The sequence below is a fragment of the Silurus meridionalis genome, chromosome 2 (genome assembly GCF_014805685.1).
Source record: "Silurus meridionalis isolate SWU-2019-XX chromosome 2, ASM1480568v1, whole genome shotgun sequence".
Lineage (NCBI taxonomy): Eukaryota > Metazoa > Chordata > Actinopteri > Siluriformes > Siluridae > Silurus > Silurus meridionalis.
Genome location: NC_060885.1, coordinates 18,039,084 through 18,066,881, shown reverse-complemented (window position 1 = coordinate 18,066,881; position 27,798 = coordinate 18,039,084). Strand labels below are relative to the sequence as shown.

The following is a 27,798-nucleotide window of genomic DNA, read 5'->3' as shown; positions in this document are numbered from 1 at the left end:
ATTAGACAGCGTCTCCTATCACTGCTCAGATAGGTCATCCACTTAAACACTCTTAGAGCTTCTTACTAGCTTAGACTTGGCTTTAATCCCCACAGCCTTGTGCGCTTTTTGGAATACTGGTTTTGTGGTTAGCCAGGTAACATGCATGACATATGACTGAACCATAGCCAAGCCAATTGAAAATTAGCAAGTATTTTCTGAACAAAGACTGTCTGGCCTTGAACTGGTTCTGTCTTATGGGAGTGTGGATAAAGTTCTCTGGCATAAAGGTTGCTGTTTTGCACACAGACTATGTGTGTGATTATGTATTACCTTGAAATATGTCTTAACTGCTTGTGTACTAGTCAATTAAAAGCACAAGCCACAACAGGGTGTGTGTAATACATGTTGAGGGTGTAACTAAAATGTTTAAAGATCAGACAAAGACAAAAAACCCCTTCAGCTCCATTTAATGCACTAGGTATAGTTAGTCACCTGCAAGTATACCAATCTCTTGAAGTAAGCTAAGATCAAATAATACAATATATAAGCTTTATCCTTCCTCATTGATGTTTAATTCATATTATTTAGAACTGCACAAGTCAGTCTAAACATGGATAAAGTCAGTCCTCATCACTGATATCAATTGTATGCTTTTTATTGCATTTCTTGGCCTTAAATTCTTTTAATAAATTATTATTTAATAAACAAGTAGTATTCTTAAATGTTATAAATACTCAGAGTTTAGCACAATATTCAAGAAATCAGTTTACCCCCTTTTTTAATAAGCTAAACAATCATAATTTGCAGCACCATCTTAAAGTTTATATGGCAATTTGACCTCTGTATTTATTTCCTAGTGGCTTATTATTGATTCAGGGTGATTTGTGTAGATCTCAGTGCACTCTCTAAGAAAAAACTATCAAGCACAGGCATGCACATGTACACACTCACACACACACTTACACACTTATACATTTGTTGTGACAAATGCCTCTAAAAAAAAAAGTAAACAGTGATAAAATTTCCAGTTCTCCTGTCAAGTACCTTTAGGGAATCTTTGGGTCATTTCCTCTGAAAAGAAATGGGGAGGATTGAGATTGTGAGGTCTCAACTTGTCTTGCTGTACTTCACAGGTGCAGACCAGACAATGACAATGGAACGTGTTTTCTGAACTTTGAACCTGACTATCAAAAGACATGCTCTCACCTTAAACTATACGTACCTGTCAAACTGATTTTTTTTTTAGATATAATCTCGCAAAGGACAAATGTCTTGTATTATTTTCCTTGCTTCAGTATAATAGAGTGTACATTACTGAAAGCACAAAAATTATGAAGAATTTATGAAGAATTAATAAGCAAGAATATAATATAGTAAGTAATTTATATATATATATATATATATATATATATATATATATATATATATATATATAATTATATGCAATAATATGTGCACACTTGATATATCACTTGGATGATATAGTCTTATAAAATGCTTATTTTGCTTATACAAATTGGTCTTTCATGCTTGTTAACAACAAGTTGAGTTCTCCAGCTATATAAAAAGAATTGTTGGTCAAGTTTATTGTTGGCAGTAACTAATGCATGAAACCTCAGTAAATGTCCAGGTGAATACTGCTTTATGCTCTGTAGGAAGAATAAAAAAGAAAATAAGTGGGACACAAAGCAGCTTCTTTGGAACATTCATTTGGAACATTTATTTTGTTATTCTGGTTAACCTATGCAGAGTCTAGCAGCCCAATGAAAAACATTTCTCTAGAGATGCATGTAAGCATGTATGGTCACAAGTTATTTAATTTTTTTGTCACTTGAATTTTTCTTTTTTTCTTTTTTTTTTTTTTTTGCTGTTGTATTCCACAGAATATTATTCTGAAAATTAATTTGCCTTCTGTAGCTAATAGATGATCATTTTTAAATCCATAGGTAATAAGCCGAAATGGAACACATGTTCCTTATTGGTTTCTTATTTCATTTTTATACAGCATTTATGAACAAAGCTTAAAAACTGGAACAAGACATGCTAAAGGAGGCTTGCCTTACCAAACTGTTTCTTCTTTGTGTCCGTGCCCAGATGCCAACAGTTTGCTTGCTGCTACAAGACCAGTTATTATGCATTCAATACTGGAGACCACTAACAGTCACTGCACTACAAAAAGCAAAATTTATTAAGGGAAGTGCCCTTTTCATATCAAGCCTTGCATGAGTTTCTTTTATGTAAGGCTAAGTGTGGCGTATCCTTTTACCTTTTACTCTCTCTCTCTCTCTCTCTCTCACACACACACACACACACACACACACGCACGCACGCACACAAACATACACACACAATGATATACTCTTAAAGGAATTGGATTTAAATAGAAAAGACTACATGGGGGCTGCCTCTGTATGAATCTTTTTGTTGGATATACAGGTATAGTAAACGCTTTGTAAGACATGTAAATACATCTCTAGTAAGAAAGAATTACATTTTATACATTATAAAGCATATATATATATATATATATATATATATATATATATATATATATATATATATATATATATATATATATATATGAGGCTTTACAATATACTGTAGGATACAAATGATCAAACCAAAATGAACCTCCTTTCATCACAAAGGCAAATTTGCAATTCTCTTGGAGATTAGATTTTATTGCAGATTTTATACCCAGCATTATTTTTTTAATCTAAAATGTGGTACATAAAGGTATATGTGAATATCTGAGATACAAATATTATTTAAAAAAAGAAAAAAAGAAAAGAAGATTGTGAAAAATATTACTGCTATGTTATTGATAATTTTAAATGCAGTTTTGCAGTTTAAATGCATAGAACACTGTCAAAATTATGAGGTGATGAAAGGAAGTTCATTTTGGTTTAATCATTTGTATCCTACAGTATATTGTAAAAGCAACCTTACACTTCATGGCTTTATGCCACAACTACACAAAAAAATTTACCAGCTGTATCAAATCCTTTTGCAGTTCTGCCTCATAGGAACCAGTCTGCATGTGAACATCATCTTTAGCTTCAGCTGGGAGAAAATTCCACAAGCCCACATAGTGTAGGCCCTCTTTCCCACCTTACCAAAGCCTCCCAAACAATTTACAAGTGTTGACAAGCACACTCGCCCCAGTGCAATCTAGTTCGCTTTTAGACACAAAATACACATTTATCTGACTAAGCTCACACAGAAATATATTTTTATGTAGTAACTCACACTGAGCTATCTCATGGTTCATTTATGTCCCAGCACCAGGCAGTGTGAAACTGAGAAGGAAAAAAAGATCCATCATCTTTTGAGTATAGCAGCAGACCATGACAATGTTTCTTTCAACGCTCGGTGAAGTATTTACTTTAAATGAACATTTACAGCTAAGCGAAGTTACAGAGCAAGAGAGATTAATTACAAAGATAGAGTAAGTGTAAATCCACATTAAGACATAGAAAGAGAGATAGAGAGATAGACACAGAGCGAGAAAGAGAGAGAGAGAGGGAGAAAGAGAGAGAGAGAGAGAGAGAGAGAGAGAAATAGAGAGAGAGAGTGAGAATATCTTGCAATTATAAAAAATAAAAAACCATACTTATTTACTTCAATCTTTATGCATACTGCTGTAAATTACACTCTTTGCTTTTGTTGCATAATCATTGTAACATAGGTATGCAATTCAAGTTACCTGTATATTCAGCCCTTAGTTACAATGCACACAGTGGCTAAAACAAAACAAAACCACAAAACAACACTAGTTGGAAAACCATATTCATAAGATTAATGGACATATTACTGTTTAGGCAATTCTTTTTGTCATTATGCAGAACAAGTGCAAAAAGATACAATTTTAACTCCCTGTGCTGCCTTGAAACAGCGCATTTAACCAAAGAGTTTAAACCAGTCTTGTCTAAGCGTAACATGAGCTCACCTGAGGGGACATATTTAAATAAGACGGGTGCATATTTAAAACAGAGTTCCTGGTTTTCTTTGTATTGTTGTTTTTGTATACAATTAAAGTCGAATAATCAGTTACCTGTCAAAGCTAAACGCTGTTTCAAAATCTGTGGAAATGTGAAAGAGACAGAGATAGACAAAGAGAAAGAAAAGCTGATGCATGCAACATAGATCAAGTTGAATCAGTACCTCTCACTCCCACATACTTTCCCTGCCCAGCCCTCTTACAAAGAGTGAGAGGGTGATAGCAAAGTCAAGGGCAAAGCGTTCTGTCATGTAAAACAGAGACTCTGAGCCAAGAAATCCAGGCACAATGGAGAACAGCCAGCAACAGATAGACGGCCCTGTTTTACCCAGACAAGCAATTGGGCAGGTGGGTTAAACACAGATCCTCCATCAACATGCATTCCACTCAGCAAACGTGAGATCAACACTGTGGAAAAAAAAGCATTTCACCTCCAGGCATTACCCATTTTACTGTGCAGGTAATCTACATTGAGTTTAGGCTATTTAAGGTTTCACTTTGTCATTGTCAGCATAGGATTACAAATAGAATTAAATGCATCCAACCAGTAATGCAAATTGCAAAAAAAAGTTCAATTAAATAAATATAGTTCTGCTGTAATACATTGACATAAAAAGTATATAGGTTGAGGTAAACATGGTGTGCTATATAATACAGACACATACAGAAGATGTATAGTAAATGCAGATGTGTGTGCAAATGCAGATATTTGTGTTTAGTAATCTACTAATCTAACTTTAACCTGCAAAGGTCTTCAGTTTTTTGGTAGTTTGTTTCTTTTTTTTTTCTATCTCATTCTTCCATATTTTACTGTGTCTCTGTGTACCACCCTGATTCTGCTGACTAAAGGAAATGGGGCATATTAGCACAGATATTAAAAGAGCAGCAGTAGGAGGCCGTACTTGAAGAAAAGGGTTTGGGAAACAATCGGGTAGCACTTTTTCACAATATTTCTTTCTCAATATCATAAGGTGGGGAGAGCAAGACATCAGATGTGTGTGTGTGTGTGTGTGTGTGTGTGTGTTTTATTCTTCGTATGTCTCAACAATTAGCCAACTATAACAGGTTTACAGATTTATTGTAATGAAAACCAAAGCATACCTCTAACTAATTACAAGTTACATTTACTATAATGGACCATCTTCAAGATGTTATTTTATGTTATTCACATCATAGCAGCAATAAACTGTCACTCACTCAGCAGCTCCTTTTGTTGAATTAGCTGTAATTAGCAACATTGTGCTTTAATTTTGGCCTATTTCTCTTTGCAAATTTCCTTTAGGTTTGAAGGGATCTATGACACATATGGGTGTTCCATAAATTGCTGAGAACACACAATTGTCTAGAGTGTCTTAATTTCTTGATGTATGATGCAACTGCTCACTGGAAGTATGTGATCTAACTCAAATCATGCATGACAATGCTCTTGTGCACAAAAGCAAGGTTTATGAAGTCATTGTTTGTCAAAGTTGATGTGGAATAAGTTGAAAGGCCTAGCTCTGGGATTAATTTGTGCTCAACTGTGGGTAAAAATATACACAGTCATTTTCCAAAATCTAGTGAACAGCCTGCTTTGAAATTGGATGTTCAACAAGCACATATAAAACACATGTAATGGAAAAAAAAAAAAGAGTATTGTAATGATTGTATGATTCCAATTTTCCACCTGTATTTTACTGAACCAATTGTCACAGGGATGTTTAAGGCCATTGTTGGAATGGAATTGACCCTAAAAACATTAGGAAAACCTTCACTTTCACCACAATGCTACATGCTGCTACAATTCTGCATGAAATCTTCCCGACCAATTGCAACATCTTTAATAATGACACCAGGTGCCACTTGCATAACATTTTTTCTTGTTGCAGCATTTCAATATATCTAGAACTTGATTTATGTAACAATAAACAAATGTTTAAAAAATCTATAATAATTTCTTCCTTATAATTTTGTTCTTTTTAGACATACAGTATTTTTGTTTATACTTGTAAATACATTTTGTCTGTACATATTTATAAGTACAGTCAAAAGATATTGCATTTAAATTTGAAGTCAAATTATATGCATTGAACTATGTGGAATACTTATTTCCCCTTTACTGTATGCTTGCATGATAAAATTGAACAACACTGTACATAATGCACTCTATAAACTACAGTCTGTCAAACACTGATGATTGTAGTGCATACAGAAAGTACTTTACTAGCTATCTATAAAAAAGAAAGATGGCAAGAGTGTGATGGGACAAGTGACAGTTCAGTTCAACACTTGAAACAATTTCCATTGGTGTTGTATGGTTAGATGACAGGACCTTTGCTGCAAATCTATTTTGTGATTATCGTACTATTTAGCAAAGTGATGGCAGATTTCTACAGGAAGCCTCGGTATTTCTGTGCTCTTTGGCATTAGATGATGTTTCAGCTCTTGTTTTTGTGTTGAGGCTTAATCTGCAGCAGATAAGTGAGTCGGGGCGCCTAATGCAGTAAGGGAGCTTACTCAGTCATAGCTTATTTAGACAAGACAGCCAAGGGAGCTTCTCTCCACTCAGACATCGGGATTCGTCAAAGCCACATTGAGGAGCATAGGGCACCCCTGATCCGCCAAACTCCCAGTTCAACCTCCTCCCAGCATGGAGAGCTTTGTGTCTGCTTTTAATGTACACACAGGGAACCGGGCGCCATGCTGTCTCCCCTAAACTGCCTTTCTGTGAGGGCAAGAAAACCTGATCAAATGCCTTGTCAAAGCCCAGACACTTTCTCACCCATCATATTCACCATGAAACCCTCAGCATTCCTAACAGTTACTGTAGTTAAGAGCCTCACTGACATTGATTTGTATTGTTTAAGCATCTATAGAGACACTCCTTCACCTCCACTTTGTAAACGCTGAAGTATAGTTGTTATTAGTGAGTGCTCTTTGACAAATTGATTTCTTCACACAAACTTTCAAGAAGTATTTTCAATCTAGCCAGGAGTAGCCTATGAAGAGCTTTATAGTATTACTGGGTAGGGGCTCTTTCCCCCTCTGTAAACCACCAAAATTATTCATCACATAAATTCCACAAAATGGATTCTTCTGTTCCCCCACATCCCAAACATTTATTTTATATATTTATAACATCTATTGGATTTAAGACTTGTGTGATTTGTGTTTTGCTTTTTTGACATGGTGCATTATCATGCTAGAATAAGCCATGAGAAGATGGGGGAAATTGTGGCCATGAAGGGATGCACATGATCAGCAACAATACTCAAATACATTGTGGCATTTAGATGTATCAAGGAAATGCTTTCCACACTAAAACACAACCTCCACCAGCCTCGACTGTCCATAAAAAGTATAGCAGGAATTTAGATTAATTAGACAGGCTTTATCTGTTTAGCTTCTAAAACAAAGTTTGGTTTGATTGTACTGTTAAAAATGCTAAATTGGCATTTAAATTACAAAGACGATACTGCGTCTTCAAGTACTTAAAACAAAAACAAAACAAAACAAAAAAGGCAAGTGTTAGAGAGACATCTACTGATGCTGTGCCTATTAACTAGAAGAGGTGTCAGGAGGTGAAAGTGGATGTGGGGGAAAAAATCTGTATAAAAACGTTGATTGCACTCTCACTACTACTTGCTCTTTCTGACAAGTATACGATGTAAGCTCATCTGATAAAGTGGTTCTCTGTGTAAATGGTGTCAGGTCATTGAATACATTTTTTAATAATCGCCTGCCTGTCATGCTATGATAGAGATCATGTGTTCTCTAAAACATATCAAACATAAGAATGACCAAAATGGACAGTCTTTTTAACATAATGAAAATCCTGTCAGTTATTCTGTGTAAAATAAATCTCTTGCCTGAAACCATGATGCATTTTACTGCATTAAAAGCTTCCAGTACACCATGCCCAGTCAGTGTTTCACTACAGCAGTATGGCTGAGAGAACTAGACTAAATAGTTTAGATTAGCAGAGGCTGTGTGCATTTACTATGAGAAGTAGAATGGGTCATCGTAGTACCCCAACACAGAGTTCATAGTCAAGTGGTCTCCATATCACAACCGGGGACATTAGGGGGTCAGAGATCAGCGCAAGGAACAAACACGAGCATTAAATGAACAGCAGGAGACTAAAGGAGCACAACCCCTCTCTGAAAACACTAAACCCAGAGGAGTGGAGTCAAACTTTGGTCAAAGCTGTGGTTTGGGGTGATTCAGTTCAGCAAGTTATCAAAATGTGGTTAGAATGTATTAGCATAAAGTTTTTATGTCTTAAGCTAAAGACTAAAACAAGCAGCTGCCAATTCTGAATGTATAACAGACCTAGAATAGTGCCTCAGGGATGTCTGGCTGGCAGAATGGGCTGTCTAGTGTGAATAAAAAGTCTTTCACCTTTACTTACTCTTCAATAGTCTAATATTTAAATAAAGTGTAGCTGAAGTAAAAAATAATCCATGATCATATTTAAAGACAGTAATAGTGTCAGTGAGTAGACTCACAGAGACACACATCCTCTTAAGCAATAAAGGGATCTATTAAAGTGAAAAGAAAAAACAAACATAAGCTGTCTGTCAGCAGCTCAGTGACTGAACCAACATGCAGATATGAACATAACTATATGGACACTTTCACTTTCTCACTTTGTCCCACTTATGGCACTTAAAAATTCACAGATAAGGTAATTACAATCAGACCAGACACAAGCTTTGGAAAAGAACACGCTCACTGTTTCCTCATAAAGAATCTAGACATGTTGTATCTCAATAATTTATAAACACTTCAATGTAATCCTCTGTAGACTCTTCTGAAGAAGCTCATCAGCCTGCATTGTGGACAAGCTCATGCTGGCCAGCCGCCCCATGGACGGGAGGATGGAGATAAACGAACACTGAGGCAGGGCGGGGCGAACCACACCGTCACACACTCAGACACACAAAGACTGCTCATTAACACTCCCTGTTTGAACAGGTGCCTGACTGACATGAGTGTGTGCATGTGTGTTGGATGAGTGGCAAAATATCATCTCGTGCCTGGAGATGGGTTTTGAAAAGCAACTAGCTGTTAGACATTTAATCCTGGATGACCACACTGTCTGCTCTGTGTTTGCATTGCACATGGGAAACGGGAGCTACCGCATTCAAAAACATTATAATGACATGACTCAGGGCACTAAAGCAAGTGTCAAAGTATTCGTTTGCAACAAAAGAAAATGAAAGGGAGAAGAAACCAACGCAAGGAAATGCTTTTCTTGGTGGGCGGGCTATACTTTTGTCAAAGTTTCTTGAGCTGATGATGTCCTTCAGGACTCATTTAGAGGACTCTTGGGTGACCAAAAAAAAAAAAAAAAAGACACAGCAGAGCTTGGGTCAGACTTGCATTTAATGTTGCATTAAGGAACCTGAAGGGTAAAGCCTTGTCCTGATTTCCATGTTAAAATAGTATTCAAATCATCTAAGTGGAAATGAGCATCTGACAACCAGCACCTTCTCATTCTTTTCCAACTCAGGTTATGGCTTGTTTTTCAGACGAAGGGTAAACATACCTCTTGAGTACAAAGGTGAAGTACAATCTCCAGACAAACGGTTGACGGCCCAAAAGGAGACAGCAGTCTGTCATACCGGCTCACTGTAATGCTGCGATAGCACGCCTTATTTGTTTGCATAATTTCTTGTTCACTGTTAAAACATTTCTTAACAAGGACTAACACCTCCTAAACACCTAGGTTTGAAAAAGACCGTGATCCTGCCAGTCAAGTTCACGTTCAGCTGTTCTGAGCTTCAGGGTTCCTTTCCATTCCTTGTCTTTCGTCTCATTTCTCTCCAAGTTTCAGCATTTCTGGGGGTGAATGCTTAACAGGCCTGAGGAGGCAGGTAAAGTAAAAGCTCTACCGGCACATAACCTTGCCTCGAGTCAGGACACATATGGTCAAAGGCCACGTCTGCACCTGTGGTTTAACCCAAACATTGGCCATACCACCAACAGAGCTCCCTTTCAACTCTCCATGTCTTAGTGTTACTGAGCAGCTGAAATGCACATACCATGAACAAAAAAGATGGAAGCTGTCACAATACCATCAGACACTTAGGCTTCTACTGATTTGTTGCATTAAAATGTAATGAATCAATGTACCAAATACATGCAAATTTAACTGAATTGGAGAGAGTGCATTTTTACAGACACAATGAAAGTTTTAGAGAGAAAAGTCAAAAATCACTATTTTAAGCAGGCAGTAGTCACTGCACTGCTACTTTATTGAAAGCTGGGAACAGGGTTGAGCAAAGACAGATGCCAAAAGGACCAACTCCATAACTTATCAACATTAAGGTATAATCAAGCAACAGGGGCAATAAAACAGACTTCAGTCAAAAACCATCTATGATGTTTCCCAGAGGTCATTATATCCCTCTGTCTACAAACACTCGGTACATTACAGTAAATGCACATTACATTTACCACAATCACGTCTCTTAAATGGCCTTCAATTTTAATCAGTGCAAGTAAGAACAGTTGGTAAAATTAGAACAATATTCCAATTACTAAACACTGTTATTGCTTTCTATGCAGTTTACAGACAATGCAGTAATGTTATAAACATCAGAAGGAAATGGAGCTTCTTTTAACTGCATTTATTCCCAGCAATGCTTTCTCAAATGCTCAGGAAACTCGAAACCAATAATGTAAAATTAGGGGTCCAAAAATTCTTTCAGGATAGATTTTAAATCTAAAATGGTTATTTAATAATAAATAAGCAAAACCAATTGTTAGGAAAAGTTCATTGTGCTATTATTTTTCTATCTCTGATCAATATTAACCTTTTAATTTATATTTGGTCTAAATGCTTTGATTAGTTACAATTGTGATCTGTCTGGAAATTTTAAAAATATATCCTCAATTACTATACATCCTCAGTTTCTATACATTACTCTACCTTTGCTTGTAGAAAGCTATATTACAGAGTGTTCTATTGTAGATCACTGAATTTCAAAGATCTTCCTCTAATTAGCAACTTTTAACTTAGTAGAGGCTTTGATGCCCTCTGGTGGGACCAAGGGTAATCACATTTGGGATTTATGAAACTCTAGTGCAAAGCAACTGTTGATATAAATATTGTTCAGATGTCCAACCAGTCTATCCCTGTGCAGTATTGAGCCCTGGTCGTTGGTGTAGTGGTGAAGATTGTGCGAAAGGGGGAAAAAAAAAAGAAAAGAAAAATAAATTTAAAAGAGGGAAAGGAGTCCTGGGTATCTTCTGAGCAAGGACAGGCCAAGACGAGTGTGCGTGTGAGCGGCTACTTCTCTCTGTCTCTCTGTAGCATGCATGTCTTGTCGGCGTTGCAGCAAACAGGAGAGACAGCAAGAGAGAGAGAAAGTCAAGGCCAGGGGAGTTGCTGGTCAAGGGCAGGGTTCGACAATAAGCGTGCAAGCATCTACTTCTCTCCATCCCTCTGCATTCTCAGCCGCTCAAGTTGATGCTTGGTGATGACATACTTGAAGAACTCGTAAACAGACCAGCTGATGGCTGTAGAGGGCATTTGGTAGATGACTCGAGCCTGCACACCTTTGAAGTAGGCAGGCAGGCCACCCAGCCTGTATACTGTCCTGAAGGCATGGGCCAGGCCTGAGATCTGTGCTCGGCCAGGGCTCACTGAGTGCAGCGCCAGTGTCTCCTGTGTGTTTAACAGAGTCTTACACACGTCTAGCGGTGTGGTGGCGGCGGCAGCCACCGCCCCAGCTAGAGCCCCGGAAATCATATGAGATGATGGGTTGTACAGTCTGTGGGGATTGAGCACCTCCTGGAGGTACTCGTAGGTGATGAAGTGCAGCGCCTGGAACGGCACGTTCATGGTGAGCTGCGTGGTATAGCTGCGGTAAAAAGCCCCAGCTCCTTCATGTCGCCAAACATAGCGCATGCACTCCAGCACGCTCTGGTAGGGCGAGTTAAACATCTGCATCCTTTGCTTCACCACTGCAAGGAACCATAGGAACAAGCACAAAGAACAAAAAGAAAGAGAGAAAGAGAGAGAGGTCATTAAGCAGCTAACAAACACCCAGTCAAAATATAAAAGGTCATGACTGAAATACAATAAGGCCATCAAAAGAGGAGTGTGTAGACTCATTAAACAGTGTAAGCTGTTCCATCCGGACATGAGTGGATCAAATAAAGTCGTCTTTTCAGCACAGTCGAGGCCGTTTACTCAGAACGGAAGAGCTCAAGCTGCACGTGCGGTTCAAGGCAGCAGAGCAGGTGTGTACTGCCACCTGGATGTGTAAGCCTGAGCTGGAGCAATGCCAGCGGTGCTGCAAACTTCAGACCACAGATGAGAGCATTCCAGTGCAGTGCAGCTGTTAATTACTTTGAAGGCTAAGTTCTCCCATAGGACCTCCCTTTACAAGTTTTTTTATGGGTCTACATGTTGCTAGTTAATCACACAGCTCATTAATGCCACCTACTGGTTGGAAATGCAAAGTGCATAGAAACTGCTCTTTTAATCTTTTTGATCAGTCCCCAAACTTATCTGCAAATAACTTGCAGACCTGCTAGCTTTTATATTTTGAACTTTTTATATTTTTTTAAATTTTTTTATTTCAAACAAAACATTGGAGACGTTAAAACGACAAATAAAACACTTGTGCCACCCTAATATTTTGTTATTTTGGCAACAATTCCTGAACAAACCAACATAATGTGATACATATCCTGTATTACAATAATGATTACAAGAACCATGATATGATATTTCTAATATTTCACCCACCCTTATGTTGGTGTTCAATTGTTCATTTAGATGTGGCTCCTGTTTGTCTAGTGCAAAAACCTGCATCTACACTGGGCCCATGTGAATAAGATTTGAGATCCCTGTAGTAGACAGAACAGGCATGAATGTGGGTGTTTGAGAATTTGCATCAACTATAAGTACCTTCAGCCGGGTTCATTGCGGCGTCATGAAGCAATGTGGCCACGCATCCTGCAGCTCCTGCCAAAATAAAACCTTAACAGTGAGCATCAAGGAGACAGGTAGGAGAGGAATTGTGGATACATTTTGCAATCTGATCCTGGCAAACCACTAATAAATTCAGCCACAAAAAGCCTCCAAAGATTGGGAAGAGATTAAAATTGTGCTAAGTCTGTGATTAGGAAGGTGACTACCACAGGTGAGAAAAGACCTTCTCCTTTCGTTTATTTCCATTTATAGCTGATAAGAACACACTTACTTTAACTTAGTAACTCATTTAGCAAAATTATGCACAACCTTCTGTATCAAAAACATGAACCACTTTGAAGTAAATAATAATAACGAAGTCTACTGCAATAATTTCATTTAATACAAATAAAAAAATAAAAAATAAAAAAAAAAAAAAAAGAGAGAGAGAAACCTAAATAAACAAAATCAAATAAATAAAAGAAATGGTTGCAAATAACAGATTTATCCACAGAAAGCATAGTCGCTTCTTTTGAAACGGCCAAACGTCTTCTCTTTGGATGTTGCAGAGCATTTTAATCTGATGAGCATTCCAGAAGCTACTCACCCACTCTGCCCCACACCTAGACATAAAGAGAAAGAGAAAAAGAGAAACGGCAAACACCAAAGCAACACCAAACACAGTTCAGCTATGTTAACCGATTTTACTCTCAAAGCTTTATAGGCTCTTGCAGTTCACACAATGCAGAATTAATGCAGCTCATTTCAAGTGTGAACGGCAATTCAGAAGAAAACAATAATAAGAGTGAGGGAAGAATAGAGTTTGAAAGGCAATATACCAAAAGGTATTTATTTTTTTTTTTATTATATTATATTTATTAAACAGCTGTTTTCCACCTCCAGCATATTTTTGCTATAAGAAAACATATTATAGGAAAAGCATCTTATTATAACCAAAAAAATAATAATAAACCCCATAATTATAAGGAAAGCAACACAAGACATCTCATTACTTCTATAAAACTTTGTTATTATGAGGAAAGCATTTGTTTAGCGCTGTCAAGGTCAATTGTATTGGTAACTGATTTGTTGACAGTTTCATTTAAATAATAATAATAATAATAATAATAATAATAATAATAATAATGAGTAATTACCATATTTTATTTTAAAACCAACTTGTATAGACAACTGTTACAATTTTTGTCTAGATAAATGTTTATAAATAAATAAAGATAAATATGTATTTAAGTGCTACATTTATTAAGTGTAATATTTGGTATATTAGACTTAATTTTATTTAGATTTTTTTTTATTTTTAGGGAGAATTTCTTTTTATAAATAAATAAATCAATAAAATGAATAAAACTTTTGATACTCTGTAGCAATACTGCTTTACTGAAAATCTCAAATTAAATTATTAATGCATATTAAAATACTCAAAATATTTAAGTAAAAAAAATTAACAAGTATCTACTTGAGTAAGTTGTAAGATACTGAAGTAGCAGTTACCTTTTACACGATAAGCGTCACAATAAACAGAATGCATGGAAAAACAAATAGAAAAAAAAAATGCTGATGCATTTAATTTAAACTCCTGCATTAATGTGAAGATTGCATGATTCATTAAGAGCAATGTACTTTTTAGGTAGTTTAGCAAAGTACTTTAATGCTTGTAAGATGACCATCATTGTAAATTTACACAGATAACTAATGTTCTTTATACAAAACAAAACAATGCTTTGATCCCATCATTAAATATGAACACTTCTAAATCACAAGACAAAACAGCTGTGCCAAGTGTCGGTCAATTTCTACTCAATCCAACTCCTCAATTCTGACTCCTCCAGAATTCAGAGTTTTAACTTTCAGATTTGTGCAGCTGATATAACTTTTCTTAACATGAGAAAACCTAAATATCTATCATTTCTGATTTCTGTGTTTGTTCATGTGGTCTGTGGTGTGGCAGGTGAGGTGTACCGTTCGCCAAATGACTGTTAGCTCCTGGGTAGATGACATCTCCAAGAGTCTTTTTTAGCTTCTCGTAGCAGGCAAAGTAGAGCGCATGGGCGGGCCCTGCCCCCACTGCTGTCACATTCAGGCCTCTGATAGGCCGCCAGATACCCTCAGTCCTCATGATGCGCCATAACGCATCCATTACATTACGGTAGCGGGCGGCTGGATCGGGTTGCAAGCTCTGCATGCGGGTCTGCACGGAAACAGAGTAAACAGTAGTGTTGCAAATTAGGACAATTCAGTTTGATGAAAACAAGAAGGGCATTCCCACCAGAGATTGAGCACATAATAACAATGCTTTTGAAATCAGCTTAATCCTAACACATCATTAGCATGACTAGTTTTCATGAGAGACACGTACAGAACAAAGGAAAGAATATCATTTAAAGAAATTAGATTTAATTTGCAGGCTTAAAATAAATATATTTACTAAGCATAAACAACAAACCATAAGGACCTAAAGACATAAAGGGAATAAAGAGAAATCCAACTTCTCAATGAAAAGACTTAACTGCCTTGCTGATAAAAGTCGCAAACAAAAAAGACAAGTTTACCAGATTTGTACAGCCTTTCATTCTCTGCCTGCCAAATAAAGCAGGCTACACTTAGGGACTCTTGGTGCATGTTTATGTACCGGACAGCAGATAAACTGGAAGAATTTTAGAGTGCACATACTGCACAGCATATAATTTACTACATACAGCTAATAAATCAAGAAGTGGGTCAAATACAAAATACAGCTTTCTACTGTCCACATAATGAAAATACACAGAGGCCATTATGTTTGTACCCCAAACAGAAAACAATATAGGATCAGCCAGCTGATGTGGTAAATATAATTTGTGACTAAATCAAACTTCTTCAGTTACAATTAGTAATAAGTTATTAGATTGTATGATTTACACCAAAAGCCACAAATTTGTCATTTTTAACATTTTAGCAATTATAAACCCGTTCAAGACATGTCACATAGTCTATTGTTTTTTTTATTTTATTTATTGATATATACCTGGGGTGTTAAAAATGGCCGCTGAGCACACAGCCATTCCTCTAGAACTACTATTCTTGACCTTTTGCTCTCACATCAGTCATGGAGAGAAACAAATATAAGCAAACATACATGAAACAAATCAAACAAAGCGTTTGAGTCGAGACACAATGTTCCATTATAGCATTATCCAAAAGTTTGTACATGTCTGGCGCGCCCCTCACTCCACTAAGCTTTTTATAAACACATTAAGGTCATACACATGGAGGCAAGAGTGAAGCATGGCCTTGCATTGTATAGCTTCATCCCATTAAAGGCAGGCTGCAGCTGGGCGCTCAGAGGAATTATCTAACAGCTTCCTTAGCATCTCGTCCTTTGAGCATTTGCTGTCATGTACATACAACATAACATGCTTCAGAAAGCAACACCCGCAACAACAATCACTGAGGGGGGGAAAAAAGCTGAGTTGGGGGGGTATTATCTATTTAGAATACTTTAAGGTCTGTTTTTAATTTTATCTAAATGTTAATATAACACGCTGCAATTTTATGGTTTGATGATAGAGTTAATAATAACACAGTATAATAATAACTGTTTAAAAATACACAAGCCGGTTGTGAGAATTGTCACTTGTCAGTGCAAATGAATATCAGCTGGTTCAGTGCCAACTGGCCTGTATAAATGTGTCCCATTACCAAGGTGTCACACAAGAAACATCATAATGGGGAAAAGCAAAGAGCGCTCCTCAAGACCTTCGCAACCTTATTGTTGCAAAACATACTGAAGGCATTGGTTACAGAAGGATTTCAAAACTTCCGAATGTTCCAGTGAGCACTGTTAAAGGCAAAATCCGGAAGTGGAAAGAACATAATTTTACCATAAACAGGCCATGACCAGGTCCTCACAAGATTTCTGACAGAGGAGTGAAAAGAAAATCAAAAGTTGTTGTCCAAGAGAGAAGGACCACTTGTGAAGGGCTTCAGAAAAACCTGAAATGAGCAGGTACAACTGTTTAAAAACAAACAAACAAACAAACAAACAAAAAAACAATAAGTAATGCACTTAACCGCTATGGCCTGTGTGCATGCTTACCAAACAAGTCTCCATTTGTGAAGAAAAAGCATGTTGAAGCTCGTTTAAAGTTTGCTGCTGGGAGAATATCGTCTGGTCAGATAAGACCAAAATTTAACTCTTTGGATGCCATAATACTCACCATGTTTAGAGAACAAATGGCACTGCACATCAACCCCAAAAACACCATACCAACAGTGAAGTTTAGAGGTGAAAACATAATGGTGTGGGGCTGTTTTTTAGCATACAATACTGGCAAACTTTATATAATTGAAGGAAGGATGAATGGAAAAATGTACCGAGACATTCTTGATAAAAATAAAAAAATCTGCCATCTACCAGGATGATGAAAGGAGGGTGAACATTTCAAGACAATGATCCCAAACACAGCCAAACTCTCAAAAAAAACCTCTCAATTGGTTTCAGAGAAAAAAAAATAAAGCTGCTAGATTTGAATCACCTGACTTGAATTCAATTAAAAATCTATGAAAAGAACTAAAGACCAGAGTTCATCGAAGAGGCCCACAGAACCTTCAAGATTTGAAGAATGCATCCAAGACACAGATTTGTGGCAGTATATTGGCAAATGTACATGTACACGTATGGCAGGCACGAGGTAAAGTATAGTGCTCGAAGCTTTTTTATGTTATGTTGTGATATTACATTATGCCACACACAATCAAATCGGATCATGTTGCATATAGTAGTCTTGTCGCAAAACTTTGGCCTGTAGAGTGCAAGATCTTGTGTCAGCCGAGGTGTCGTGCAATGGTTTTGCTGTGGAATGCAGAACCTGTAAGAACATAACCTCTCCCTATATGGCCTAAGGTCTAGCATGATCTAACAGAATGCATTGTATTCTGTCTGCAAAAATCCATCTACGAATGAGACAAATGGGGAAGTCAGCAGTGAAACGAGAAGAGGTTCGTTTTGTAAGATTTCTTTGAGATCTGGAAATTACCTACATACCTGCAATTAGTATATTATCTGCACGAGGAGTAACTTTAGAACACACTGAGCCTAACAAAAAAAAAAAAAACTCTTCCTGCTTTCTGAGAAGTCCACTGGCTTTTGCTCTTATAACAAATCATTACTAAGAGCATAGGCACAGAAGTCAGAATGACGGTGCCTGGAAAACCCTGAACCTGAATGATAACCTCAGATTGGATTGCAAGCACAACCGGTTCCCTGTGTTTGTGTAATCGACTCTCTGTGACTGTGGTGTCCTGAGTAAAGCTTCCTAAATGTCCTCAGCAATGTCTGCCATGGCTCCAATGCTGACAGATATGCACATGTGGCACTCATCCCAATTTTAAAATAGCAAAAATATCTTGCCGATGGTCCAAAGTGTCAAGTGAGAAATAGAACATTGTAAATAACCATAAATATAAAAAAAAAAAAGGAAAGGACAAATCTATTCCAACAAAGGACATATTCTTTACAGTGGACATGAAAACAACAAGAAACACTAATATAGTTAGAGCTATTTGCAAGAACAATACTACATTAAATGATTCCCATTTCAGGTTCAATCTTCAGCATGTGTATGTGATACTTTGGTGTTGTGCCCAAGTCTACAGAGGTAATGCTGAAATAAATGTCCTCTCATAAAAATGCATTATATTCATTTGAATCAGTTTTGTGAAAACAGTCTGCCACTACAGATAAAGATGAAAAAATTCCCTTTACAAAATTATGGGAGAGTTATAAACTTTAACTTCATTCATCCTAAATAAACCTTAAATACTTGTCACAATTATTGATATTTAAAAAATATCAAATATCAAGATAAAGAAGTTATAAATCTCAAAACATGAAAGGATAAGCGTTTACTGAACATGATTATAATAAAATGTTAAAAAATAAATAAATAAAAATAAAAATAAAAATAAATAAAAAGCAGGTTACAGAGAGGAATCTAATTCCCACTAACAAGAATTTGAGAATCTGTGATGATGTGGCTGTTCCATACAAAAGCTCATAGGGTCAAGGTGATTTTAAAGGAAAATCTGGCTGCCTCTACAAAAAAGTACTAAACGGGGAATGGTTCAATGACCACAAAAATCACGCTACTGACACGACCATCTAAATATTCTGTACTAAATCATGCTTAAACCCTGTGAGATAAACTGAAAAAGACAATTCACACCTGAATTTGGAGCGATTTTGCATAGAGGACTGGTCTGTTCTTTACTAGACAGAGATGTTATGTTGGAGAAAAGGGAGATGACACAGACAGACAGACAGACAGACAGACAGACAGGTTGGTTTGTGGACACCTGACCATCAGACTCTTACATACCGTAATTTACGGACTATAAAGCGCACCTATATGAATTTGACAAAGATTTTTATTTTGAACATAAATAAACCACACCTGTCTATAAGCCGCAGGTGTCTACACTGAAATTAATGAACTTTACACAGGCTTTAACGAAAGACAGTGCCTGTTACACGGTGTAACGGGTGGAATATGTTGCGCTTCCTTTAGAAGCAGAGCAGTATTTTGGGAATAGTGTGCTGCCACATTTTTCCACTATTACTGCATGTGTGCAAGACCGAGGAATGTGTCATTATTTTCCAATGCTCGGTTCTAAGTTTCTTTGACTAACCCGTAACGCTGTTGCCAAAAAAAAAAAAAATAAAATAAAATAAAAAAAAAGCACTTGTTTTGGAAACCTGTCTGTGCTTATATTATTTCTGTTGCAACTGGAATTAGCGAGCTCTCCCTTGACCCAGACACAACGGCTTGTATCTAAACAGAAGCCTACCAAGAAAGTAATTGTTCACTGTCTTCCTCCTTCCTTTCACAACTATTTCTCTCAAGAGTTTATCTTTTGGCATCGTTGTGCGTTTAAAAATCTCCAGCCGTGCAAGCCGTGCAGCTCAGAATACAGGTGAGGTGCGTTTTTTCGTTTCCGTTCAGAAATTTCATTGGTCTAATGTTTTGGTGCTCAGTTTTTTGGCTTAAAGCTTGTGAAACCGGGAAAAACCCAGGAAAAATCCATAAATTTGCCGCTTCGTTGTTTAAGCCGCGGAGTTCAAAACGTGGGGAAAAAAATAGCGGCTTATAGTCCGAAAAATATGGTATGTCTTCTCCAGGTTGTAGCCACAAAGTTGGTAGCACACAACTGAAGTTATAAAATAAGATTGTCTTTGTATGCCGCAGCATTACAATTTGCACATAAAAGAGCACAAAAATGCCCTGTGCAGAAAGTGAGCTCCATGAAGACATGGTTTGCCAATGTCGGTGTTGAAGAAATTGAGTAGCCTTCACAAAGCTGGTACACCAACTGCACCCCTGTCCTCCTTGCAAAAAGTTCAGTGCCTGACCTCACTAAAGCTCTTGGGATTCAATAACTCTGAATTGAGGTGGGCTGATTGATCAACAATAATAACTGATTGCTGGAACTATCAGATATAGGCAAAAATACATAAAGATTTTTCTGCCTTTCGGTCCACTGTCATTACAAGATTGGCCTCTAGAGTCAAATAACTGATGTCACGTACTGTTTATTTTTACATGCGAGACTGAGTGCTATATTATATTTATTATTTATATTTAGTTTATTATATAATTATATTTATTAATGAATATATTAATATTTACGAGGTGATATCAAGAAGTTTAAAGACTAGTTTTCTAACCTGCCAACAGATGGCAGCCCAAGGAAGCATGCAGTCACAAGGAGCACCGACTGAAGGTGAAGATACAGTTTAAAGGTCGCTGTTTTAGCACCATTTGCTGGAGATTCAAGGTGAATTGCATTTGCTTAAAAAGAAAAAAAAAAAGACTTCCAAGACATATTCCAGACGTGGCAGGAACTCTGGGAACACTGTATTGCTGTGCGAAGGGACAATTTTGAGGGTGATGGCGTGTAAACGTAAGTAAATAAAGTACTTTCTTGTACACAGAGCTAGTCTCAAAACTGTGATACCATCGTTATTTCAAAGGTGTTTCAATTAGCACATTTATGATTCAGTACTGGTTTTTATTTTTTTTTTTTAAATAAAGTTCAGTACTATTTTACTGGAGTTTTATGTTTGTTTTTTTATCCAGTATACATTTTAAAAACATTTCATTCCTACAGGGGTGGCCAACCCGCGGCTCTTTGGCTGGTTTCATGCGGCTCTTACGTTCATATCGAAGTTTGTGTTTGTTTGTTTTTTTTAATGTGCGTGTTTGCTTCGCTTGAGTTCAATAGGTATTTTTAAGACTTAAATCAGCTTGCCCCTACTGGGAAACTTTGCGGTATATTCATCTCACGCACATGCACATTTGACGAAAATACCGTATTGAACTCAAGCCAAGCGAACACGCACATTAAAAAACAAACAAACAAAGTCTGTTTTCTACCCTGAAACACGTGACATCAACGCATCGATCTGTTCTGACTGCTTCGAATTGCTTCGAGTGGCAACAACGGAATACGAGGCAGATTTGAAGGGGATTGTTCAAGGCAAGGAATGCCAAAAGTCCCACTAAGTAACATACATAGCAAAAGAAAAACGCTATTTTAAATTATTATATTTTTGTTTGTGGACTTGGTTAAACTGAGAGTTTGTGTTTGTGTGTGTGTGTGTGTGTGTGTGACAGTGCAAACAATGTTCATTGTTGAAAATGACTGTCCTGTGGTCTTAGTACTGTAGGAGTCAATTTCTGTCATTATTTTGGTGTGTAACATTTACAATAAATCTGGCTGAGCAGAGGTGCATGTGTGTGTGCGCGCGTGCGAGCGAGCGAGTGTGTGTGTTAGAGGAAGTGATGGGTGATGTTCATGTGTGCCCATGTGTATGATGTGGCTCTTTGCGGTAACACAGTCGGTCTATGACTGGTTGGCCACCCCTGAATTACTATATAAAACTAAAATCCACTATCATTCACTATCTCTAATTCTGAAGCAATCTTAAGTTTTGTATGTAGATTCAAAATATTTCTGAAATACTGTGGGAGATCTGTATTTGTAAGAACATGGATCAGCCAGATGTGTGTTGAGCAGCTGGTGGTGGGATCTGGAATGATTAAATGAAGTCAATTAAGTTTAAGATGCTTACACAATCCAAAACTTTTTTTCTTTGTTACGAAATCTACTTGTCTGCCAGGCAAAAGATTTTAATATCTGGGCATGAAATCTGTTTACACTCAGGAATCTGAGCTAGGCTTGTCCATCTTCCTATCTTGCTCCCTAATTTGCATCAAATCACCTCTGGCTAAGTACGTGAAAAATAGGGGGTGTAATCAGACATATGTAACATGTCTCATATGCACATCACAGCAGAACTTATATACACCAACCAAGCATAACTTTATGGCCACTGATCAGGCATAACATGACCACCTGCCTAATATTGTGTTGGTCCCCCTTTTGCTGCCAAAACAGCCTTGACCCTTCAGACCACACAGGCCAGCCTTCACTCTCCCACGTGCCAGCCTTCACTCCCCTACGTGCAAAGATCCTTGTCCTTGATATCAATGATCCTTGGCTGCCAATGATCCTGTTGCCGGTTTACCACTGTTCCTTCATTGGACCACTTTTGATAGATGCTGACCACTGCAGACCAGGAACACCACACAAGAGCTGCAGTTTCGAAAATGCTTTGACACAATTTGGTCCTTCTCAAACTCACACAAATCCTCACGCTTGCCCAGTTATCCTGTTCCTAACACATCAACTTCAAGGACAAAATGTTCACTTGCTGCCTAATATATTCCACTCACTAACAGGTGCCATGATGAAGAGATAATCGGTGTTTATCACTCACCAGTCATAATGTTATAATGTCAAAGTTATGCCTGATCAGTGTAATTAAATTATATTAAGATATTTGGAATCAATGGATGATTTTCAATACAAAAAATAAATCAAACGTTGACTTCCTCTTTCTCTCTCGCTCCCTCTCTTTTTTTTTATGCTGAATTGGCTAAAAAATAACGGAAGGCATGTTTCGACACATTAAAACCATCATGTTGTGGGTAAATGCAGAAGATACAGTATCTGCAAATAATATAGTGCAACAGAAAATTAACATACAACTTAAAAATGTATATTGTTTAATAGCTTAGAAAACATAAACTTGGTCTTAAAAATAAACCCTATAAAATAGTGAGCTTTTTTTACAACTAAAAAACAAAATATATATATAAAAAAAAAAGCAAACAACAAAACCAGTTTTCACTCTGTTCACAAACAGCAACTTCTCCAAACCTGCACTTTTACTAAAGAGGAGATCCACATCTGATAATGTCATGAAATGAAAACGTGCATTGTCTTATCAGTCCTCTTTAAGTCATTCTGCCATGTCCAGATGCACTGCTCCATACACACATTATTAATTTATTTACAATATCCCTCAGACATAAGGATTATAAATTCGTTATAGATTAAAAACTACTACGAATAGAAAATGTTTTATCTACTAGAGCACAAGGAATACTTTGTTTCAAATGACTGTAGACATACTTTTAATTCACTGGACATAAGTATAAGTAAAGACAAGAGGATGTGTAACATGGCGTTGTCACAAAGCTGAGCGCAGGCGGCATACTGAATTCTGATTTCTACTAACAGTACATACTCAAGTATTTTATTTCTCTCATACAAAAACAATTTACAAACTTAGAATTTATACTACACTCTTAGTGGGCATTCCATAATCACAGTACAGACCAAACATGATCTGATCTGTACAACCCAGACTCAACACACACTCGTATTCACTTCACACATCCATGTCTTCAGTACCACTCGCATTACATCACTTCATTACCATAAACTGTTTACATGCCGCTTTTGCACATCTTTTCTGGACTGCTGCTATTGCCCTTTTGCGCAAAATTTTTTTTTTTTACATTTTTTGTTACTCTTCACTTTATGTCTCTTACACACCACAGTGTGCAATATACAACAGGTTTACTGGCAGCACTATTTTGCATTTTGTGTATTTGTTTTACACTGTCTTGTGTTGTCTTTGCACTGTTTGCACCAGGTTGCACACGATGCACTGTATGTGGCGAGGACACTCACTAGTCCTAAGTTTTCTGTGATTGTTGTTGTATGTAGCACCAGGGTTCATGAGGAATGTTGTTTCATTTCACTGTGTAATGCATCAGCTATATACGATATTAACTTTCTTTTACCTGCTTGAACATAATCAGTAAGCACTGGTAATTAGCTGTTTTGTTGAATCAATTGTTTAGAAGTAGTAAAAACACTCAAATGTGGATATCAAGGAGAACTGGATGCCCAAACATGTAGACTAGGTTTAGAGGTGCTAGCCATCATAATGTAATAATGAATGTGGAGCTAATTAGTTACTTACGTGGTGTACAGACTACATGATCAAAATCCTCTTCTGCAGAACAAGTAGCACTTGCTAGTTACGGCATCAATGTGAGATACATTCTTGCGAAGTGCACCGAATTTACATGTAACTACAACATACAATTGTCTTTTTTTTTCTGGTGGTAAACGTTACCTGTCCAGGACACGTAGTCTAGTGATGTGTCTACCTCAGCCTGTATTTATTCATTTATAGTTACATTTAAATGTTGTGAAATGTTGGTGAAACAAGCGAATTCCTGCTAACTATAGCATTAACAGCAATATACAGTTGAATAATTATTTCCTTTTTTTACAGTAAAGAGACTGAGATAGCAGATTGTCAGGTCACAGAAAAAAGAAGGACAAAGCCCTTCATCCTGAAAACTTTCCGTTGGTGGAAAACTTGGAGGACAGTTAAATCACACTTCTTTTATTAATGTTAAATAAATGTCTCTGGACAAAAGGCTTCACAAAGGTCAAGTGAAAAGGCATAAGAAATGCACTAACAATCCTGTGTCTGCAAAAAAATAAAATAAAAAACCCTTTCAGAATTCAGATATGAGAATTTCTTTTTTTTCCTGTAAAATACACTGAAATAAAAAATGATGAGGACAACGATGATCATAATGAAGTAGTAGTTTATAACAGCGTAGTAGTCACAAAATAAATTAAGTACTTCGAGTACGTCAGAGTCAAAAAGAACGCAGAACAAACTCTGCCCATACATTTTATACTGTTCTTCTCTATGAAGTGTAAATAGGATTTAGCCTTTAAATGTAAATTAAGTGTAGGAAATGAGTAAAGGAACACATGGCTGAGCGATACTACTAACGAGTATTGTTTTATGGGCATTGTTTAAATGATAATCATGATCTCGGACACCTTTTGGTTAGAAATCGAGTCAACTGAAATTCCGATTTATAATTTAATTAATAATTTTGCGGATGAGCTCATTTTGATAAAGCTTGGGGTGAAATTTGCTTTAAGACAGTCTGTAAATTCTTACAAACACACACCTTAGTAGCACTGAATCTGTTCACAGCACTTACATATTCAGATATTCGGATGTATACAGCTAATAAAAGAGACATCAGATGTGCCAAAATGAAGATTTTCTTTAGATTACCCAACTCTAACATAATAAAACTATGTAAAAGTACTTTATGTTGTGCTGTGGCTGACTGTGGTGTGGACCGATTTGACCCTGATCTTGCACATGTACTCCCTAACTCACGTTTCAAATAAGGGGCAGAAAACGTTTACAATGTAGCACAGCACTTTATATCGCATAATAACCACCATATGACATATGGTATCGTGCATGCTGTGACCTACCTGCGCTCAAGCTCGTGTGACCTTGTGTGTGTGAGCGCGAGCTCTGTGGAGCTGCCATAGCAAACTGAAGCACGATTTTCCAGCAAACACATCTGCACATTAACCTACAACTACGAAAGAACTGCTTTATTGGCAATAAATCAATAAATGCACTTTATCTATAATTATTATTAACTATAAATATATACCATCGAAGTGATTAGCTAGCTAGCAAAGCAGATGGAAGGAGGCGTGGCCTTTAGCAAAAGTTAGAGAGCAAGTTAGCTCATGGAGGCTCATTCAGCTCTCGGTGTTAAAGGTTAGTTTGTGTAAGAATTGCAACATCAAGCAAATACACAGGCAATTCAGCTTAGAAGTTAAACATTTCTTATGCCAGGTCAAGCTAAACTTTATAACATCGTGTGCCGACCAATTAAGATAAAACAAGAGTGATCAAATAGAACTGTTGCAAATCAAGGACTAACTAGTAAATCTCGCGTGTAGTCTATTATTTGAGTGTAACTCTGATCCATCTAGTTAGATATGGCATGGTAACTAACTATCTGAACCTAGCTGATCGTACTTGATCGAAGCTAACAGCTAACTAACCTTCACACAGTCGATAGGAAACATGAGGCAGTGCTCCATGATCCCCGCTACAGCCCCGGCCAACATGTAAGTGCTGGTAGAAGCTCCTTGAGGCAGCCCTTCGTAGTCCGGTTCCAAAATCTCGGACACTTCCTGGGACCCATGAAGTTGCATCGTGCTAAGTTCCGATTCACCTCCTATTCGCGGTGCCAGAGTTCCCATTATGCCTTCGGACAGAGCCCACATCCTGCCCCCGAGCCAGCGAACTTCAGTGCCGGCGGAAGCTCCTGCCACCGCGCCTTCTCCCCCCGGCGGCTCCGCGCTCATCCGCCTCCTGCGAACCAAACCTTCCGCTTCCATTTTCAACCAGACACACAGTCCTCTGGTTACCAACGTGTTTGCTGTAATTATCCGAAAAACATCCGGTGTCTTTATTCAAGACTGTCCAGATGTTTACACTCCGGACACGTCCATGGCCGGGCTAGGCTGGAAAGGGCAAACAGTTACCCACGCGTGGGGAAGTGCGTAGCGCGGGATGACAGGACATACAGGCCGCAGACGGAAGTGCCGAGCTCGGTTCCTGCTCTGTGATTGGATTAAAGCGTTGTCACTCAAAGTACATCGACTCACGTTGTGCTCGCAGAAACGCGAAACCTTAGATAATAGTTGTGCAAAGAAGACGTTATCACGCTCAGGAGGAAATACTTTTTGGAATGCACAGATTAACCACTCACATTTTACCACTCACATCCTGTTACTGAAATTGATTATTACTAGCCAAGGCCAAATCAATGCATTAATTAATCTTCTAGTATGTCAAAGTCAATGTGCAAACAGGCAACAAGGTGCAAAGCAGAACTGGTAACAAATAGACAGCAAACTAGACAGTAGAGAAAACAATACACATGGATAGCACAATCGACACAAAAATATGAAATATAAGAAATATAAAGGCTTAGTGCACGATAAACTTTAGCATTTGGTTTAGTGGACATGAATATAAAGCAGCATGTTCATGTATAGTGCAAACTTATTAGTAATTAATCAAATATTGCTAAGATTTTTAATGCAAAGTTTTTGAGCCATTTAGCCTGTCATATATTATTTCTAGTGTATTATATACTCATCTACCTTTAAAGATATTATTATTAAATTAAAGGTTTGCTATTTAATATTCACAAAACAAAAATTAATAGCTCAACCCGTAAGTTGCAATATTTTCTCATTTTAAAAGTTGTTTATAACTCAAAGAATTATATAGCAAGAAATGAAACCTGATATATATACAGTACATGAAAAGCTCTATCCATAATGTTTAATGAATGTTAAATCATTTTTTCTATACATGTACACTCAATGAGCACTATTAGGAACAGCTGTACACCTATGCATTCATGCAGTTATGTAATTAGCCAATCTTGTGACAGCAAAGCAAAGAAATCAAGCAGGTACAACATTTTCAAGTAACTATCTAACAGAGGGGAAAATCATTTGATGTCAGTGATGTTGACCATGCCATGATTGTTGGTGCCAGTTTAGCTTGTTAAAACATTATTATTTCTTGTGATTCTCACACAACATCTCTAGAGTTTACACCAAATTGTGCAAT

General features: G+C 37.2%; 1 protein-coding gene across 2 annotated transcripts; it reads right to left on the bottom strand.

Annotated features, from left to right (window-relative positions):
- Positions 1-10,180: 10,180 nt before the first annotated feature.
- On the bottom strand, positions 10,181-26,787 carry slc25a28 (solute carrier family 25 member 28). 2 transcript variants are annotated; one of them, XM_046874645.1, is made up of 4 exons: positions 26,211-26,787; positions 14,871-15,099; positions 12,888-12,944; positions 10,181-11,935 (listed from the first exon to the last, which is right to left on the bottom strand). In XM_046874645.1, the coding sequence occupies exons 1-4, from the start codon at positions 26,547-26,549 to the stop codon at positions 11,397-11,399; spliced, it is 1,164 nt and encodes a 387-aa protein (XP_046730601.1). In that variant the 5' UTR covers positions 26,550-26,787; the 3' UTR covers positions 10,181-11,396. The 2 variants fall into 2 exon arrangements, with proteins under 2 accessions (XP_046730601.1, XP_046730612.1); XM_046874656.1 differs by lacking the exon at positions 26,211-26,787 and adding an exon at positions 25,623-25,647.
- Positions 26,788-27,798: the final 1,011 nt, after the last annotated feature.